This window comes from Eleutherodactylus coqui, chromosome 4, assembly GCF_035609145.1.
Source record: "Eleutherodactylus coqui strain aEleCoq1 chromosome 4, aEleCoq1.hap1, whole genome shotgun sequence".
Classification (NCBI taxonomy): Eukaryota; Metazoa; Chordata; class Amphibia; order Anura; family Eleutherodactylidae; genus Eleutherodactylus; species Eleutherodactylus coqui.
The window spans coordinates 60,688,718-60,709,174 of NC_089840.1; the positions used below are offsets into that span (position 1 = coordinate 60,688,718).

The 20,457-nt window shown below is 45.3% G+C and overlaps 1 protein-coding gene across 3 annotated transcripts in view; it reads right to left on the bottom strand.

The window, feature by feature from the left end:
* The window catches only part of PHF12 (PHD finger protein 12), a 47,517-nt gene that overhangs the window by 18,049 nt on the left and 9,011 nt on the right, over positions 1-20,457 (bottom strand). For 2 of the 3 annotated variants that reach the window (XM_066599566.1, XM_066599564.1), the window contains exons 3-9: positions 7,355-7,427; positions 6,416-6,800; positions 6,140-6,260; positions 4,567-4,699; positions 4,198-4,362; positions 2,944-3,102; positions 1,885-2,617 (exon numbers count right to left, since the gene is read on the bottom strand). In XM_066599566.1, the coding sequence (XP_066455663.1) occupies positions 1,885-2,617; positions 2,944-3,102; positions 4,198-4,362; positions 4,567-4,699; positions 6,140-6,260; positions 6,416-6,800; positions 7,355-7,405 (1,747 nt within the window). In that variant the 5' untranslated portion in view covers positions 7,406-7,427. The remainder of the gene's footprint in view (positions 1-1,884; positions 2,618-2,943; positions 3,103-4,197; positions 4,363-4,566; positions 4,700-6,139; positions 6,261-6,415; positions 6,801-7,354; positions 7,428-20,457) is intronic. The other variant, XM_066599565.1, reaches the window with a different exon arrangement.

Genomic DNA, 20,457 nt, shown 5'->3' on the forward strand with positions numbered 1-20,457 from the left:
GATGGAAACCATATATGTTACAGGAGGAGAGAAGGGAGACATGATGGAGACCTTTATATACATTAAAAAAGGAACAAAGAGACGTGGAGGCATGAATGACACATATGTCAAGAGTTATAAAGGTTGAGAAGGATATATGAAAAAGCTAGAACGAAGGGGCACAGTCTGAGATTAGTTGGGGGCGTGAGGAGAATCAGAAGCAACGTCAGAAAATGTTTTACTTAAAAGGAGTAGTAGATACTTGGAACAAACGTCCAGCAGACATGGTTAGAAAAATCAAGAATAAATTAAAGTAAGCATGTCTGGGACAAGCACCGCTCTATCGTAAGAGAAAATATTATAAGGGTAGAATAGGTCGACCAGGTTTGTGTCAATTTATTCATAGACTTCTAGGAGTAAAACTGCACAATACAGAATTATAAAAAACAATGCTCTGGAAGTAATATTTGATGAAGCATACAGGTATTTACTGAAGTAGACATAATAGGAAAGAGGACAGTTCCTCTTTAACCCATTAAGGACCCAGCACAGTAAATTTACGGCGCTTGGTCCCAGACTTTAACTCCAGCCAATAGTAAAAACACGGTTGGGGTTTAAAGCCCCTTATTCTGCAATAAATTAGAAGCATGCCAGGTTGTTAGCTGTTAGTCACAGCTGATAACTCAGAGAATACGGGAATGGGGTTTGAACCCTTTCTGCCATCTCCTTTCCCCGAGTACACAGCTCTCAATGAGCGATATGTACTAAAAAGTGAAAGTGGAAGTGTTTCTTCCACCACAAAAGCCAGCAGTCATGTGACCATCGGGTTTCCCTGCTACAGCAGAGCTGCAGGGTCGTAGCAGACCCTGATCAGCCCTGCCAGTGACTATTATCACTACAGGGGATTTTTTTTCTCCTATTACTGGGGGCTCCTATAGATGCCCCAGCTACAGTGGGAAAGTATCAAAATGTAAATAATTACATAAGAGAAAAAAAAAACCAGTTACAGAATAAAAATATATAAAGAAAATAACCCGTCGACCAAAACTGTCGCTATATGCGCCCTGTAATCCAAAACCCCACATATACAGAAACGTTCAAAACAAAATGAGGAACCCATTCCCATACTTTATTTTAGCGTAAATATACTATTTAAAAAATTAAATCATTTTTTAGCCCCCAATAAAAAGAAAACCAAAAAAAAAAAACCAAAAAAAAAAAAAGGATATTAAAAATATAGCCCTATGTCACGGGAAAAAAAAAAACTGCAGCAAAAAATAATTTTGGTAGTTGAAGGAAAAAAAATATAGGGCAGTTAAACCACCACATGGGTAAAATCCCTAAAAAGTTCCTGGTCCTTACGGTACAAAACAGCCTGGTCCTTAAGGGGTTAAAGGATTAAAGGCGGCAGCTAATGTCGTCAGAAATACAGGAGATGATCAGAAGGCAAAAGGCCAATGTACTGAACTTCGGCCTCCTTGGCACTGTTCAGAGCAATCTGCTGCTGCATCTACTACATTTATTACTAGAACACGGTGTCAGATTTTCTTTTACAACAAAGTGACAGTTTTTTGCGAAGTTTTACAAATTGTGTTTAAAACCTTTATTTAAAGTCCTGGAAAGACAAAGATGGCCGCACGGCTTCTCTGACTACTTGATACACACTATAGGTTAGCATACATTGGTAGTCTAAGACACTACACACTGCTTTGAATGGCTAGTGCAGCCCATGTGAGCAGCTCTGGCCAATCAGAGCAGCATGTAGTGTTTCAGACTACCAATGTATGCAAATGTGTATCCTCAAGTAGTCAGAGAAGTGGTTCCGGCCATCTTTGTTTTTCCAGGACCAAAGGATCGCTTTACCACCAGTGACTCCACATGCGAGTGCTTTAACAAGGGACTTACCTGTGGGTGGAGCTGCTACACAAAGCCTGGATGCACCAGAGGCTACAGAGGTGACATCACCCCCAGCTGCCTGCGGAGGCGTTAGTGCCCGAGTGCCAGAGAGGGGTGACCCAACGGGTCTGGAATCATGTTGACCAAGAGGAGGAGCAGGTTGCGTTTGGGTATGTTTCCATGACAAAGTGCTAGTAAGCTCAGGACTGGTGCAAGAATTAGGAGGTGTAAGCCTCTGGGTGCAGTGTGCAGATCCTGTCGTGCCTTCTGTCTTCACTACATGATTAGGGAGAACAACTGTTGTGGGAGGAGTGCCTGACCGAGGCCGTGTTTGTCTCTGAGAAAGTACAGAAATGCCAGGACTAGTTGTAGACAGTCTTTGATGGTCATGTAACTGTTCCATGGGGCTTGGGCTAACATCGTAAGTATGAGGCCCATTGGATTTGGACTCCGATACAGCAGGTCCGTTGGAAGTACCGCTGCTGGTGGGGAGATGTGGTTTCGCCACATAAGTAGCATCTTCTTCCAAAGTTGTAGATTGACTGCTCGGACACAGTCCTGAAGGTGGAGAAACCTGAGGCTTGCCGTCAGCGTGCTGGTGAGAGTTGGACACAGAACCATCAGGCGATATGACTGGTTTCACATCCAACGAGTCAACGTCCTCTGATCCCCACGTTGGCATCTGCTTAGCAGATAAGTATTTCAATATGCTGCACTGAAGTGCAACCACACTACGGAGCCACTAAAAATTCAAAACAAAACCCGAAAAAAATCTGGATTAAAAACTAAGAATACATCTCCCATGCGAGGTCTAGGAGTTTGAGAACTACATGTATAATGGAAGATGATGGCACGTGTGGCTCTATAGGTGTTCTCACAGCAACAGCAAAAACCATCTTTCAGACAACACATACGAGTACCAAATCAATGTATCAATATATAACACACACACACAAAAATTGACAAAGTAACATCGAACACCTTTTTCATTGTCATTTTAGATCTTGTGGTGGGTACAAATGGAGGGGGAGGTGAAGGTTCTGGCCATGGAAAGGTTAGTCTACCTACCTCTTGCTGCTCTGCTTGGTTAGCTAAGTGCTCGGAGTGCAGTAGGTGCTTTTGTGATTCATCAGGTACACCATTGCAAATTAGCTCCCCATCACGTATCCCTGCAGAAGGCAGTAACTGTGGAGGTGTTTGGTACTGGGCTTTGATAGCTTCAGGAACCTGATGAAAAGCAAAGTAGAGAATTAGAACTGGGAAAGCATTGAAAACAATAAGAACATCCACGAACCCTTAACCCTTTGCAATCCAATTTTGAATTTTGGGTTTCCTAGGGGGTCTCTCTCTTTCTGCCATTATACAATGGCGCCATCTGCTGGCTGGAGCCAGTACTGCGGTATGTGACATGCTGCAGTGGCCCCCCGAACAGAGCAGCCAGTAATCTACAGTAAGAATACCCTGCCGGACGTCTTCCGACATCAGAGCTGTACAGCCTTCAATCAGAATGTCTTTAGACATCAGACAGTGGATTGGAAAGGGTTATGGTGCATTTACACGACAAGATGATCACTCAAAATTCGCTCAAACAGCAGTTTGAGTGACAGTTTTGAGCAATAACTTTGCATAAACTTAGCTACTTAAGAGCTTATTAGTGTGTAAATGAAGGCTCTCGCTGTACGCAGAAGACAGTGGGAGCGCAGTCTTCAGCATACAGCTGCTTTGTTCTTGGAGCTTTCAGCTGGTATTCAGCTGAGAGCTCCAAGCTGGATACCAGCTGAAACAATACTAATCAGCAGTATCCCGCTGAGAACTTAGCACGCGGCGCTGATAAGGCTCATCACTGATTTTTAGTTGCTAAAAGATAGCGATGAGCGAATAGTGCACGCAAAGTTTAGACAACAATCATTGCTCAAAAGATGGCTTTTGAGCGCTAATCGTTGTGTCTAAATGGGCCTTATTCAAAAAAGTGTTATCCATGTGCTGTTCGCAGAGCTCCACATATTGCATGCCCTATACTCTTCTCCGTGAAAACCGAAGAGGATAGAACATGCAGTTTGTTTTGTTTTTTTCCCCACAAGGACCGATGGTGAATAGGCTAAATGGCTATTATAAGCTTGTGTGCCGTCTGTGGAATACATGGACAACACAGTCGAAAAATACAGCCATCTGAATAAGCCCTTAAAGAGCTAGTGGTGAACCATGTAAAACCCTTTATCATGCCAAAATATGCTTCAGTCCATATAACCATTTGGTGTATTTTATATGAATTATTCCCTTTACCATTTCTTCATCTTGAATTACTACAAGTTTTATATATACCTTGACTGTGTTTTTCCTGGCGGATGGCAGCAGCCTGCGGTTTGGGGGATATATTTTATGGATGCGGCTCAGAAAGTCCAGCTTTACCGCATGCTGTGAAATGGTGTCCTGGAAGCGATCAAACACCTGGCATCGATTACTCAGGGTCATATTCTTCTGATTCAGCTGCAAGATACAAGGGATATTAAAGAATAAGATTTGTAGATGCAAAGATGATTACAAGCTTACGCCGATAATTTACCAGAACCATGATTTCATAGTCAGTATAAAAATGGGTTAACGTGAACGAATACTTCTATTGACAAATTCTGTGCAACCCCTCTAAAAAGTGTAAATCAGCAACTGTGACCAACAATGAGAATGACTCACCACAATGTGCTCAATATGGTTGGGACACATCCAGCGGCCGGTTGGCATGGCAGTAAGAGGAGGGTCTAAGCAGTCCATATGAAATAAGAGAGGGCAGTAATCACACTGAATTAAAGGTGCCACACGACAGCTCCTAGCAGGTAAATGACAGAAGTCAATCAGAACTGGTCGTCAACAGAAACTAACAAACTAACATATACCTCTTTAGATCTAGAAGAGGTTCATCAAAAGCATCTGAGGGTCTACAAGTGCGGCCTGAAGTATAAACACTGGCTCATACTGCACGCCTGTAATACCCCCTCTGAATGCAGCAGGAAGGTAGACAGACGTTTATCCTATCCCCCCTTTAAGGATGAATTTCCTTGCTCGCACTTAGCAACATCTCTGCATAGATTACATTTAGTATTTATAGACTTGCTATACAACCGTACGAACTGAGGCTCTCTCTGAAATATTGGACCAAATGGCTGAAATGTATTCTGCACACATATGGTGAGATTTCATCTCATCAAGCTAAAACAATTCTAAAAAAGTTTGGGTTCATTACCTTGTGCTGAAACACTTAAAGAAACAGTAGCACCAAGTATGATGAACACAAAAAAAATTATAGACACCACTGAAAATCTAAATGCTATTATGCATAAACTCTTGAAAAGAAACAAAGCTCAATATATCCACTTTTGACGATTCATACAGTACATTATAAAAGGTATCTTAACATGCGGCAATAATCACTTGAAAGGCCCCCTGCACACCGGCGGAAATTCCGCGGCAGGATTTCCCACAGAATTTCCGCCCGTGGCCGCTGTCATAGGATTGTATTAGAAAACGCAATCCTCGGCAGACGGACGTGATTTGTCCGCGTGAAATCACATGCGGAAAACATATTGCAGCATGCTCTATTTCTGTGCGGGTCACGCAGAGGCAGAAAGGTTAGTGGGGACAGGCCGGCAGCCGGCACACAGCGCAGAGAGGAGACGCCGGGAGTGGATAAGCCACAGGCCTCTGCAGAGGCACGGGACCGCATCCCGCTGGATCCGACCCGGCCGTCTCCAGGCGGCCATACAGCGATTTTTGGCAATAGTCATGCCGCGTACACACACTACTACAAGGCAGAGAAATAGCTCCTTAGTCGCTAGTCCCCAAGTGTCACTAAATAAAACAAAGTGACCAGTGAACGACTTCTCGCTCAATGTAAGGCCGGGCTCACATAAGCGTAATTTCATTGCGTAAAAAAACAATACAATCAGTGCATGATAGCGTCCGTGAGATGCGCTGTCATACGTGATCCCAATCGCGATGATACGCTACTCCACATGCCAGTAAAACGCTGCATTTTACCATAGGCTTGCCTTAAACAGGAGCTGTACATTCTTTGAACGACTGCCCTTTTGACGTGAATGGAGGCTGGTGGCCGGAAGAGATCTCTGGCACTTTCTGCCTCCATTCACTGAACTATTGCTTCTATGTAAAAACACAGGAGCGATAGTCGCCAGGAAGACTCCTGAGCACTTATGCACCCAACAGTTGTCCTGTTAAGGAGGTTTATAACGAGACTGGTTACAAGTCATACCTGCTGCAAGTGAAGCAGACTTTAACTGGTAAAGGCACCAAGCCATTGTGATCCAACTCATGCTGTGCTTTCTTAACATTTTTCCCTGTCATTTCTTCCTTCCTCCGACGTTTGCTGGTGCCTGCAAAACAACCGAATCTTAGTTCCATAATGTGCAAGAACAGCGCAAGCAACTTCAAAGCAAGATGCAAACCAAGCAATAAGTCATCCGTAAACATACGAGAATGTGGATCTCATGGCACATATATATAAATCACATTCCAAATTAGGACTGACCTGGAAGTGCTGTGGTGCAGGTAAGTTCATTCGGCAGCTGAAACTGGGTAGGATTTCGTTCCATGGCTGCTGCAATAAGTAACTGAAATGGTCTTTTGAGCTGAGAATGACTGTACTCCGAATCAACAGAAGGTTCTTCATCCACATCTATCATGTCCTCATCCATGTCATTTTGCTCAGAGTTCGGTGTATCAGTGCTGGCACTAGATGTCGGTGTGCCTGGGCGGCTTACCCTTCTCTCCAACATCCTGGCTTGGGCGAGGGCTCGAAAGCTGCCAGCAGCTCTTTCAGAATAATCCATGTCACTAGTTGGTGACACCGTCCTTCTCCCGTATCTGTCAAACAAGCCATTGACTTGCCCAAGTTCCTTCTTGCGCTCACGTTTCTGCAAAAGACGGAATACCGGCTATTTAGGTTCATATAATCGCTATGAGAAAACAAAGTGTTGGTCTTATCAGGTTATTACGTCCTGCAGGGGTGGAAACCGGCCCAAGATACATACAGGAACATGGAGGGGCCGGATGGGCACCAACTGCCATTGACAAAACTGACTCCCAACAGTCTTCAAACGTATTCAGCTATTATATAGGAGAGGCAGAATGTGTGAGGCCGATCACTGGGTGTTTAATTCCTATATACAAAAATGTCTTTCCAGAGAATACTAAAATGTAGCAGTCAGATAACATTCTGCGGGGGGCAGGGAAGAGGTTTTTGTCCAACGTGGAAGGAAAACAGTCCATCGTTTGTGCGGCTAACTTCGGGCATGCAGCCAATGCTGGTGAATTACATGGGCTGTATGCCGGCCACACTGCGCAGCGCAGACCGCCGCTCTCTGAAGCCCTCTTTGTCCAGGTCTCTCCAAACTAGGAAGGAAACCTCCATGTAAATGACTCCACCTGCTGTATGCTTACAACTATAGAAAGCCTATAAACACAATACCTTCCTGCGAATGGTGCAGCGATGACACATCCACTCTCCAGGGGGCAGCATTTCCTCACTCAGGGGAGGATTGCTGGAAGACAAGAGGGGAAAGAAAAAAGAATGAGAAGTGTATTTAAACATTATAGACGGGTTGCACAGTGTTTGCATATGGTATACTATAGTCCACCGCTTCTTTGCATTAAAGAGCCCTGAAAATAAAAATTGAGGATCTTAGAGTAATGCTTTGACCCACAAAACAATTCACCGTGCAATCATATGGACGAGCGTTGGTCAACCCCTATATGCAATCCAGCTCAGCAGATCCCATTAATCAAGGCCGCAGAGAGTGGGAAGTAATGAAACTAGTAGCTCCAAGTAAAAGCCCTTTTAGACAAAGATTTTCGTTCAAAAATCGCTCAAAGCCGTCTTTCGAGCGATCATCGTTGTGTCTAACTGCACTGACATTGTGCAGTTTTCGTTATACAGTCACTGATTTTTGGGATGCTGAAAGATCAGTTATCAGGAATTCACAGTGGGATACAGCTGATACTATTGTTTCAGCTGTATCCCGCTCCCTGATAACAGGCAGGGTATGAAGAACAGAGTAGTCTAGCTGTGTTCTTCATCCCCCGCTCTGAGTGCTGGGCTGTATGACAGCCAGGCGCTCTGAGCGGGGGACAGCTGGATGCAGAAGACAAGCGGCCCCGCTTGTCTTCTGCTTCCCCCGCTTGGATTGCAATGTGATCACTAGACGTTTGAGCGATCGCCTTGCGCTGTAAACAAAAAAAATTAAAAAAAAGAAAAAACGATTATCGCTCAAAAGACTAAGCGATAATCGATGTGTCTGAACCATGCTTAATAGTGCAGGCACGGCACAGCTGTTAGCCTAGCTGATCACTTGCTACTTCTCCACCCCCAATACACACAAGTGCAGGCTTAGCCAAGAATACAGCATTGCTCAATAGAGAGGGGAGAAAGCTGCTGCAAGACCCCTCTGCTGTCAGCTTATCTCCCCTGATAACAAGAGGATCAGGCATGTTAAAGGACCACTCCGGTGACTTATTTTCTTCTTTCCTTCATTATGTAGCCATCTCCCTAATAACTGAGCTCGTGTTACCTTGATTACTTATTCCTTTCCATCTAAAACTCCTGGCCTCTTTCTTCAGATGGTCATGTGATCTCAATACTCATCAGCTGAAATTTACTTGGGGTTAGGTTTTCTAAAACTAATCACTTTCTCAGTTTGTGTGATACTATTACATGGACCATACCAAAGAAACTGCCCAGAGGGGGATACAGGCATGCCTATCACAGTCACTGATCATGATCACACAGCTCCTGTCACACAGTTCTAAGAGGAGATCACAGCTTGTTTGGGGAGCAGGAAAAGGGGATCCCCGTTGCTAAATCGTTCCATCTCTCTGGAGGATAGGCGAATAGTTTACAACATCTCCTTTAAAATAAGACCTGTCAGGTTCTATGGGCAGTATAAGCTACGTTTATGGGCCCATAGGACAGACCAAGTGGCCAAACACCAAAGTTCTTTGAAGCATGAGCCAAAAAATAAATAAAAAAAAAAAACACAAGTGGAAATTGGCCCCAGAAGTAAAGTTGTCTGGCTCCTGGGATTGGTCTAGCCCTGGGTGCAGGAGCGGTCAACATTTGACATATCTCAGCTTGTCTTCATCAGTGCTGTGAATACTTCCACACCCCAACTAATACTTGTATTTTGAAGCCATAGCCGTTGCATCTATCTACCATCAGTTAAAGAGTAGCTGGCGTGTCCAAGGGATCCAATACATGCAAACAGAGGGAGATAATTTAGTGGTGTTAAGACTTGTAGTTTTGTTAGGGACCTTTTACACGGGACAACCGAGTGCCTAAGGCCCTTTTACATGCAACGATTAGTGCTCAAAATTAATTTAAACAGCCGAAAGTCAGCAAGAACTGTTACGTGTGAAAGCGAGACCATCGCTCACTTGACGGTAGTGGTTGTTTAAGAGGACTCTACTGTCAGTTTAAACAACCTCGTTAGCAGTCGTTGGCTCACAGACTTCTCGTCCTGTGTGACAGCTGCCTGCTTCACATGGGAAGCGCTGAGCAAGAAGCAGACGAAAAGCTCGTGAGCCGCCACGCATGGAAGAAAAAAAAAAACAAAGACGCAAATCCACATCCCTTAGGAAAGCATTGACCATCCGTAGTTAAAGGGGTTGTCCCGCGCCGAAACGGTTTGTTTTTTTTTTCAACCCCCCCCCCCCCCCCCCCGGTTCGGCGCGAGACAACCCCGATGCAGGGGTTAAAAAAGAACACCGGACAGCGCTTACCTGAATCCCCGCGCTCCGGTGACTTCTTACTTACCCGCTGAAGATGGCCGCCGGCATCTTCTCCCTCGGTGGACCGCAGGGCTTCTGTGCGGTCCATTGCCGATTCCAGCCTCCTGATTGGCTGGAATCGGCACGTGACGGGGCGGAGCTACACGGAGCCCCATTGAGAAAAGGAGAAGACCCGGACTGCGCAAGCGCGTCTAATTTGGCCATTAGTCGGCGAAAATTAGACGGCAACCATGGAGACGAGGACGCCAGCAACGGAACAGGTAAGTGAATAACTTTTGATAACTTCTGTATGGCTCATAATTAATGCACAATGTACATTACAAAGTGCATTAATATGGCCATACAGAAGTGTATAGACCCACTTGCTGCCGCGGGACAACCCCTTTAATTAAATAGCTGCGGATGGTATTTTAGGTGATTTGGGGGATTTCATGCATGTGAAAAAAAAAAAGCGACATGCTCCATTTAAGGCCTCCGGCAGATGGGTGGGAATTCCGCAGCGGGATTTCCCGTGGAATTTCCGCCTGTGTCCACTGCCATAGGATTGCATTACATAATGCAATCCTATGCACACAGCTGCGATTTGTCCGCGTGAAAACATGCGCTGAAAACAAATCGCGGCATGTTCTATTTCTGTGCGGGTCTCGCAGAGGCCTGCACAGAAACCTCCCTAGTGACGCGCCGGCTCCGTTCTGCGCATGCGCTGGCTGAGCGGTAGCCAGCACATAGAAGAGAAGAGTAGACGCGGGAGCAGGTGAGCCGCACTGGCCACTGCAGGGGCATGGCATGCATCCCGCTGCATGTCGCCTTAGTGCGGATCATACGTGCGGGAGCTCATATCTCAAATTGATCTCCTGCATGAAAAAAAAACAAAAAAACAAAAATGACAATTATAGTGAATAAGCAGCAAAAATCCAAGCAGGCCTGATTTTCCCCGTGGACATGAGGCTTTAGTGGTGACGTCAGTGCTTGGCAGGTGCTGAAACGACTGTCAGCCCGTGTAAAAGGGCCTTTTTGCGCACAACAGTCCTCCTAGCGATAATCACTCATGTTCTTACATACGGGGGCGATAATCGTTCATTAAACAGGCAGCTCATAGATAAACGATTACCCGTCTACACAGGCCAAAGCATTTGATTTTTTTAGGTCTGCCTAAACATGCCGAATGATAAGCGAACAAATCATTCAGATTCGTACGATCCAGTAACAAATGGAATGCTAATCGCTCCGTGTAAAGGGCCCTCACATCTCTGCTGACAGGCGAACATCTGTCCTTCACGCGCCATTATGATTTAGGCCAAGTTCACACGATCGGGATGTGATGAGGATATAGCGGCAGATGAGACGTCTAGATACTCATCAGATCCGCTGACATTCTGCATCCAATCATGTAAATCGCCTACTTTATACTCCGTCTTCATGAAGTGTGGAATAATGACTACACCATTATAAAATCTGCAGCATGTTCGCTATTTGCACAAACTCTGAATGAAAAAGACGTGGACTAGTCACTGGCAAATACAGTCTCAGATCGTACGTAGCAGAGCCGTGCAGGCGCTCGTGTATAATGTGAACGTATAACAGGAGCTGACTGTTCGCCGTTAGCCCCCTTTTCCATGCTAGTACACCAAAGTTAATGACGGTAGCCCCTCCACTTTGTTACAGCCGCAGACACATTTAAAGTCGTATGAAATATTTTTTCCCGTGTCTAAACCTCGGCCGGTGCGTCTTACAGTCCCGAAAAACATGGTAAGTAACACATTCAACCAATACAATTGTAAAGTTGCTTACTTGTCGCAAATAGCCTGAAATAAAGAAAAACATCCCCATCGTTGCGTCTACAGCTCCTAGTCACAGTATATAGTATACAGGCCTGCGGAAGAGCTGCAGATACTAAACCCTACGACTGTTCAAAGTCAGGAGCAAAAGCAGCTCCATTTCTTGGTCTTCGATGCACCGGAGCAATAGAACGCAGTTCAGTAGTGAAGCGTCCGCATCCTTCCAGCGTTGGGGACATCTAGAAGATGCTCCTGTGTCACCACAGATCTTCAAGACACATACTGCAATTCTAAGAAACCTGCAATGATTACACAGGAAGTCACATACAGCACAACGGCCGGCGGCCGCGTCTAACAGGTGTGACACATAAAAGGGGGAAAAGAAGAGAATCTACAGATGTTCAAAACTGGCATTCTTACTGGTCTGCATAGAAGAAATGACAGTCTTATTCCTTATGAATAATCTATTTCTGAAGAGGTCACTCCAAGACGATGAAGGAGATCTAGCAGAAGGCAGTAATACGCACGCTCCAGCCGAGGTACAATGACATCAATATTCTGGGGCAGGAATCCCAATGCCAAGTAGAGAGTCGTGGAAGCTTATGGCGGTGGCTGAGCAATCAGTATGGACGGCCATACATGGCACACTGAAAAACGTGTCGATGTGGGCCCTGTTTGTTTCCTGGTTGTTAAAAGGAGTTGTCCGGTTACATACTCGCTTGCTGTCCTCAGCCCCGGCCATCCTGTGTTGTAGCACACAGTCCTCCCGCAGAGTCATGTGACCTGTGCCTGCCAGTCAGAGGCCGCAGCCTTACTGTCCTAAGCTACTGGCATCCGTCATCACATTCTGGGTGCCATGATGATGGGCATCTGAAATGGTGATGCTGCGGCCTCCAATTAGCAGGCACCGGTCACCTGACATCCGCCGCCAGCACATACTGGACAGACCATGTTGCTGGATCACTGCGGCCAAGGAGGGCATGTACGGCTTATTTTATTCATTTGGCTGCAATTTTAAAGAGTTTGTAATGGGACAACATCTTTAACCCCTTAACACCACAAGATGTACAGTAAGGTCCTGTGCGCTCGGATGGAGAGGGAATCAGGATTCTGCTCCATACAATCTGGGACCCAACAGCGGACACCCACCCCAATCAGTGTTAAAGCGGCAGTCAACCCTGCCCATGCCGCTGTCAGGTCTGGGGCACGTTGTTCAGTTGTCATGATAGCATGGGGGCTTCTAAAGGACCCAGTGCTGGCATGCATCATTGCTCATCAAGTGTGGCTTGATATGCCTGTTAGATTGTGATATAATGTAATACTAGAAAGGGGAAGAGTTAAAGCAAAAAAAATTTAAAAAATTAAAAAAAGGACTTTTTAGTCACCCAGTCATATTTTTTTTTTTTTAAACTAACTTTTTAACTTTTTAGAGATTGACAATTCTTTGAGCCAAACTCTCCCCTAAAGTGTCAGCATTTTGCCCATGTGAATGATAGATGACACAATTCTAAGCGGGCCTTTGGTGAAGGCTGGATCTTCATATGCAAATATGTAAGCAGCACCAAGATATGTAAAGTTCTGCCAAGCAGATGCCCAAGGATGCCCCGCATCCATCAGCACAGGAATGTACTTAGTATGGGTGACTTCACTGCCATTCTCTTAGAAAGGAGGAGCATTAATCAGCCCGGAAGAGTGCAAAGACCAGGAGGAGAAACAAAAGGAGCATAGAAAGCAGAAGCCTGGAAGACGTCTAGAGACGGCACAAAGCCTGCATAGCACAAGTCATTGCAGGAGAGCAGAGAGACCATCAGCTCTGGTCCTGGGAGACCCACTGCCTGCAAGGAGGTAACAAGACTTCCTGACACAGAATGCCCCACACACTCCTACGGTTATTTCATCCAAGTGACTACATGCTTCCAGAAATACATCCCCAATGTTTTCCTCTCTGGTGGAGTCAGAAGCTTCGAAAAAGTTAAAGGTTTTCATCTCAAAACGTGAAAAACAACATCAGGCCGACCAACAACAGACTGCAGAAACATCTGGGAAAGACAAACTACGGGACACAACAGAAGTGGTTCCTGCATGAAATACGTGTAGCATGGCATCTACACGAAGAAATGGCTGGCTAAGTCTACCACTATGCTTGCCCTGACATAGGCAACTGCCTTTATGCATCTGTACTACGAATGGTCGGCCCCGAACACTCCTCCATATTACCAGTACAGACATGCATCTAACACGCCTGCGTCACTGACCTTAAAAGGGAGCCTAAACACATGAGCTCTGGGTTGTAGAACTTCCATCTGCCACCAGTCATGTGGTACGGCTCTTCTTTCTGCTCGTCACATCATCAAGGGTGGCTGGCTGTTTGGCTCGTCTTAAGGAAATCATCCATTTCACCCTACATTGTGGGATTTTGTCATTGGGGGGGGGGGTAGCATTTGGAACCTTGAACACTGGACTACACTATTCTATATTATGGAAAGGATTGTAAAACTATCAAATGGACATTAAAGTGGTGTCCATTTCACCAATGACACTGAATGGTTCCATTGAGTGGTTTAGTCACAGTTGTTTTCGGTACCTGGGACGTAACCCCCACCCTCCCAACGGATTCCCGCAGCATATTGAAAATAACTAAGCTCACCCCCTTATGTGGCGGACGATGCCTGTCCAGTTTTAATAGCCGCTGGCATAACACTCATTTGGCCAACAACCATTCCCCACCCCCAACTTCCTCATACGCATAAATGCTCAGTTCAGCCAAGCGTTCATGTGTTTTCAATAGGGAGAGGGGAGTAAGCACTGCCAGACAGTTTTGGTAGCGGATTATCTCCATGAGGAACAAAAGAAAAAAAAAATGTAAAAATTAAGTGCCGAAATTTGTTGGGGAAAGGGCCAACAACACACCCAAATGTGAGTCTGGTCCCACAAAAATCGGCAGTTTCCAGGCGACTTTGGTCAAACGTGCATAGGGGCCTCTGGGCCAATATGTTCACACAACCTTGTTTACATAATGTGGTAAAAGATGGGTTTAGAGCAGTGGTCACTGGGCAAATGGTGTGTCAGGGCTGTATACTGACTGCTTGTAAAAAGTGTCTGGACTTGTAAATTAGATTGATACAAGCAAAAATAAAAATACAAAAGTTATTCTAAGGAGTGCCTTGATAAACAAGACAAAAAAAAAGGGGAAAATTTGCCATTATTTACATATCTGATAAGACCTGCCGGGAAGATGATAAGCATCATGAAGATGACATGGAGCTTCTCCAAGTCTGTGCGGCTCTACTTCACATGATGGATTACCTACGAGACAATCTCAGCTTGCTGGTCATGTGACCCGCTACAGAACAGATGAGCTGTCTAGAGGCCCATTTACACTGGACGAATGTTCGGCAAACTATGCCCGACACTCATCCCCGCACATACTCGCTCTCATGCTGCTCTGGGAGCTAGTAGCACTGGCTCACAGCGGGGCATCTGGAGATTTCTTTCCTTGGTCTCCCCGGCCCCTCTCCATTGACCTAACATAGCACCTGTTCAATACTGTGCTATTTACACTGAGCAATCAGCTCATCGCCCATTGATGGATGATGAGCAGATTAATAATCGTAGAGTGTAAATAGCAGCCGTTCAGTACTGAACGACCGCTGTGTTAGGTCAATGGAGAGGGGCGGGGAGAGCAAGGAGAGAAATCTTTTCCAGCCACCCCGCCACCCACTCCCTGCTGGCCGCTCTGTGAGCGAGCCAGCGCCACAAGCAGCAGCACGGGAGCGAGGACACACAGGGACAAGTGTTGGACATAGTTTGCCTGACATTCGTCCCGTCTAAATGGACCTTTAGGCCTCATGCCTTGGGAAAAATTAATTTTAAAAATCCACGCCCATAGGAAATCATTGGACGCCTGCAGGTGATTAAATACCTGTGGATGTCATTTTACCCCGGCATGCGGATTGCACGTGCGGGAAAACACCCGCAGCATGCTGCATTTTCTGTGATTTTCTGCAGACTGCTTCCATTGAATTCAATGGAAGCCATCCGATCCACGGCACAGCCGCGAATGACACTGGCTGTGCTCCAGATCCGCGGGAAGACAGGAGAGATAGAGATATAGACAAAAAGCAAAAACACGCTGCTGGTGCGCCTGGACACATCTGCCGTGCAGAAGATGATCCGACCGCGATGGAGGTGAGTAAATGTCTTTTTTGGCCTCACAGCTGCGGGCACGGCTGGAATCCGCTGCAGGATTCTGCACTGGGAATCCATGTGTGCCCGTGGACATGAGGCCGAAGGGAGGCAAGTAATACTCTCCATCACAGATAGATGGCGCCAAAAAATGAATTTAGATTGCTATAAACAAAAATCGGTGATCTCCAACGTCACCAATTCCGGATGTCAAACTTCTGTAATCTGTGCTAGTCTGTGCTAGGTTCTATTTTTGTGCTGAATACGCACGGGTGGCTTCCATTGAAGTCAATGGAAGCCGTCTGACCCATAGCCCATCCCATTGACATTGCATATAGGCAGCGGGTACCTGTGTCATCGTCTAGCGATTTTAACAGAAAATCTGTACTGTGCATGACCGACGGCGAGCGTCCATGGTCATCTGCAATACAGAAAAAGAAGGTACGCAGGGGGTCTTCCTTTCTGTTGTCACTATGGGAAGTGACCAGAAATATCAGTCTGGCCTCAACAGTTCTAGTGAGATGATAAAGGATAACCAATACAGGAGTGTCCAAACACATACAAGATTATACTGGGCGTGGCGGTTCTAATCTATATCAGCTAATAAAAGGGAGCGAACAGATACAAAAGGGTTAACATCTTAAGGACTCCTAATAAGAATCATTCTAGGAGTCACTACCATACCAAATTTATATTTTTTTTGCTGTACTACTTTAAATTTTTTCCAAACATTTAATTTTTTTAAATTATTTGCTGCTTCCATCTTCTGACAGCCATAATGTTTTAATTTCATCGTCGACACAGTTGTGTGAGGGCTCATAGAATGGTAGAGTTGGAATGGACCTCCAGGGTCATCAGGTCCAACCCCCTGCTCAGTGCAGGATTCACTACATCATCCCAGATAGATATTTGTCCAGCCTTTGTTTGAACACTTCCATTGAAGGAGAACTCACCACCTCCTGTGGTAACCTGTTCCACTCATTGATCACCCTCACTGTCTAGTATCTAATCTGTGTCTCCTGCCTCTCAGTTTCATCCCATTGCTTCTAGTCTTTCCTTGTACAAATTAGAATAGGGCTGATCCCTCTGCAGTATGACAGCCCTTCAGATATTTGTAGACAGCTATTAAGTCTCCTCTCAGACTTTTTTTTGCAAGCTAAACATTCCCAGATCCTTTAACTGTTCCTCATAGGACATGATTTGTAGACCGCTCACCATCTTGGTAACTCTTCTCTGAACTTGCTCCAGTTTTTCCATGTCTTTTTTAAAGTGGGGTGCCCAGAACTGGATATAGTATTCCAGATGAGGTCTGACTAAGGAAGAGTAGAGGGCGATAAATACCTCATTTATTGCAAGACAACCTATAGTTTCTATTGGTACTTTTTTGGAGTATATACAACTTTTTGATCGCTTTTTATTACATTTTTTCTTAGAGACGGAGTGAACCAAAAAAAAAAAAAACCCCAAAAAACCCACAAATCTGGCTCTTTTTTTTTTTTTTTATTCCAACGATGTTTGTCATGTGGGGTCAATAACCCGTTACTTTGATAGAATGAACTTTTATGGTCGCAGCGATGCAAAAATGTTTTTGGGTATTTTTGATTTTTTTTATTATACATATGGCAAAGGCTTGAAATTTTTTTTTTAATTACCTTTTATTTTAAACGAATTTTTACACTTTTTTTTAGTCCAGACCTTGTGACGGTTTGATCACTCCTGCAGTATAATGTAATGTCATTTTATGACATTACATTATACCGTGATTTGACAGGCAATCTACCTACCTTTCAGAAGGCCCCGGCTGCCATGGACAGCCGACACCTGCGTTGCTGGGAGTGGGATCGACTTCTGGCCACCCTCCAATACAAACCCTGAAGCTCCAGGATGTAACTGTCCTGTAGCGTTAAGGGGTTAATGTTGCTTCCTGTCATCAAGAAGATAGCTGCTGGGAAATTATACCAATGCCCATAATAGAGAAAGGAGAGTTTGGGAAGACTGGAGACAACTGGAAAGGCCCCCGAAGTTGTTCTCACCTTTACGTGCAAGAAAAGCGTAGAACGGCCAATTCAGCCATTTCATTACTCCTGTCCCCCTCGGCAGCTGCGAGGACCCTCATTCTAGGGATTAGATGCCGGTCCCAGAGGTAGAACCTGCATCGGTCAGATATGTAGGGATAGACCGTAAAGATGGGAATACCCCTTTAACGCTAATGTGGTTGCGAATAAATCCGCTTAAAAAAGCCATCATAGTGATCAACATTTTTTCACAGTTAATCTTCTGAAGGTTTCTTGGAAACCACATCTTGGAAAACATCAGCTAGGAAACATTTCCTTTGCTTATTGTGCATGCATTAAAAAAAAGCCAAACGTTATTCCTGCTGCCACTGCTGGGACATAGCGCGGCAAGCGCATAGATGCCCAACAGCGGCCTCGAAGACTACGGTTTATGGGCTTTCACATAGGAATAGTCGATCAGTGAACGGAGGTGGAGTCCGCCGTAGATCTCCTCCGCCCCGCCGGCCTCCACTTACATTGGACAGGCAGTCGTTCAAAAATTGAATGACTCCTGTTCACACTGAGCGAGAAGACTTTCACTAGTCGCTTCGTTTCAGTTCACTCAGTGCCATCCATTGACCCGTTTGATCTAGTGACTATAGGAGGTCTTTTCTCACCCCTTCTACACGGGCCAATTGTCGTTCAGTGTAAAACAATGTACAAAACACAAACAAATTGGCCCGTGCAAACAGGCAGTACATCTATAAAGGACTGCCTGTTTACTGTGAATGGAGGCGGGCGACCAGGAGCGATCTCCAGCCCGTTCCACCTTCATTCACTGAGCGCTCCTGTATAAAAGCACAGGAAGGACTGATGAAAGCATTTCGACTGGATTTTCTCTTTAAGCTTTCCTCGGAGGTCTACGACTTATCAGAAAGATCTCACTGATTGACGGCTCATCTTAGAACAAAAGGGTTCTCTATGGAGTCTGCAGCCTTTCGGCTTTGCCCATAGATTTCTGTGGATGGAAATCTGACAACAACCTAAACAAAAGGGCCATTGATCTGAATGACGGGTTGTTTATACGGTTTAGAATTTTAAAGCCTTCTATAGTCTTTTCATTCAATAACTCAGTGAAAATCCAAATACTCCAACCTTCATCAATATGACTATGTACTTATATCAAAAGGAACTCTACTAATTGCAATAGGACAGCCATGACGAGTTGAAGTGCCCCGCTATCTCCAGCAGTCCTACTGAAATCAATGGAACAGTACTGTGCATGGGTGGCTCCATTCATTAGGGGATCTTCAGGACCCCCGTTCTTGGAGGGGGGGTATTAGATCCCCACCAAGCAATTTGTTATTTCCTATCCTGTGGATAGGAGAAAAGTTCTTATGATGGGGACAAGCCTTTAAAAAGAAAAACAGACCTATAAAGATTGACATAGGTGTCACAAAATAATCCAGGACTGTAAGGATTCCAATAGGAACAGCCCCTAGGTACGGACCGCAGAGCGCCCTCACCTATGGTGACCAGAGCCGCCCCGAGGGCAGGAAGTATCTGGTCTCCTATGAAGCTCTAGAGAAGGAATAAACCTTTATTATGTAAGCATTGTATCCCCGGAGGAATGCATTTGTCTGCCGAGTCCACTCCCTGCCGGTTGTAGACAAGGAAACTGCATTAACACTTTACATACAAATGCTTCAGGCTCTGCTGAATGCCGGGGGACGAGGGATGGGGGACGGGGCTCACGCTCTCAATGCACTCTTTCACAGACATTCCTCAACTAGAAGGGGGGAAAAAAAGCCAGTGTGCCATGTGGCCTTCCAGGTGAACAGACTAGAAAGAGTAACTCATCCAGCATCCACAATCCATGGAGTCAGAAGGAAATACCCCACAACAGGCAGGAGGACTCCCAAGAGCCACGTAGACTGCTGCTGGCACTAATGTCTTCAGTTGTTAGGGTGATGTATGGCACAGGGTGGTCTCCAGACTCTCTCACATAGGCGTATGTAGACTGCATACTATGTTTTTTGTATGTGCGTAACACTCCTAAAAGCTCATTCAATTACATGCATTGCGTGTAAAAAACAAAACAAAACAAAAAAAAAAAAAACACACCACACAGAATGTTCTATTTTCGTGCATAATGTGTTCATTATAGGTTATGGGGGTTTAAAATATGCTGCAAATATACGTTTCACGCGCATTTGCTCTATATTGTGCGCAGACTAAATATACACACCCGTGTGAGCGAGCCCTTAGGCACTCTCTGTGCCATGCAGCACAATGTATTAGTTTTAACCAATGTACTTCTTTAACAGGGATTGTCTGGAGTTAAGTAAACCCCTCTTACCGGATCCCCTATGCTGTAAAACATAACAAGCCGATACTCTTTTTCCCGCTTGCCCCCAGCCGTTGGCTACAATCTCCACTGTGTTTGTTTCCAGCAACCAGTCAAGTCCTGTAAACCTGCTGCAGCAGCCAATGACAGCACTCATCACTGAGCACTGTCATTGGCTGCAGCGGCTTGTTTGTAAACAGCTCAAGCTGACTGCAGCCTGCAAAGATGATGTCATCAGGAAGACTGGAGCCGGAGGACAAACGGGGAGAGGCGTTATTTTATAGCATGAGGGACCAGGCTTTACTTAACTCGAACAATCCCATTAACAATAAATCTAATAAATATACTGGTTCCAGAAAAACAGAAAGGTTGCATTTTAAAGGAACCGTCCAGGATAGATCCTCGGTAGTTAATGGACAGGGGTCTGCCACTTGGGATCTCTGCCCATCAGTTGTTCACGGGGCCCGCTGTCCTCAGGTTAATA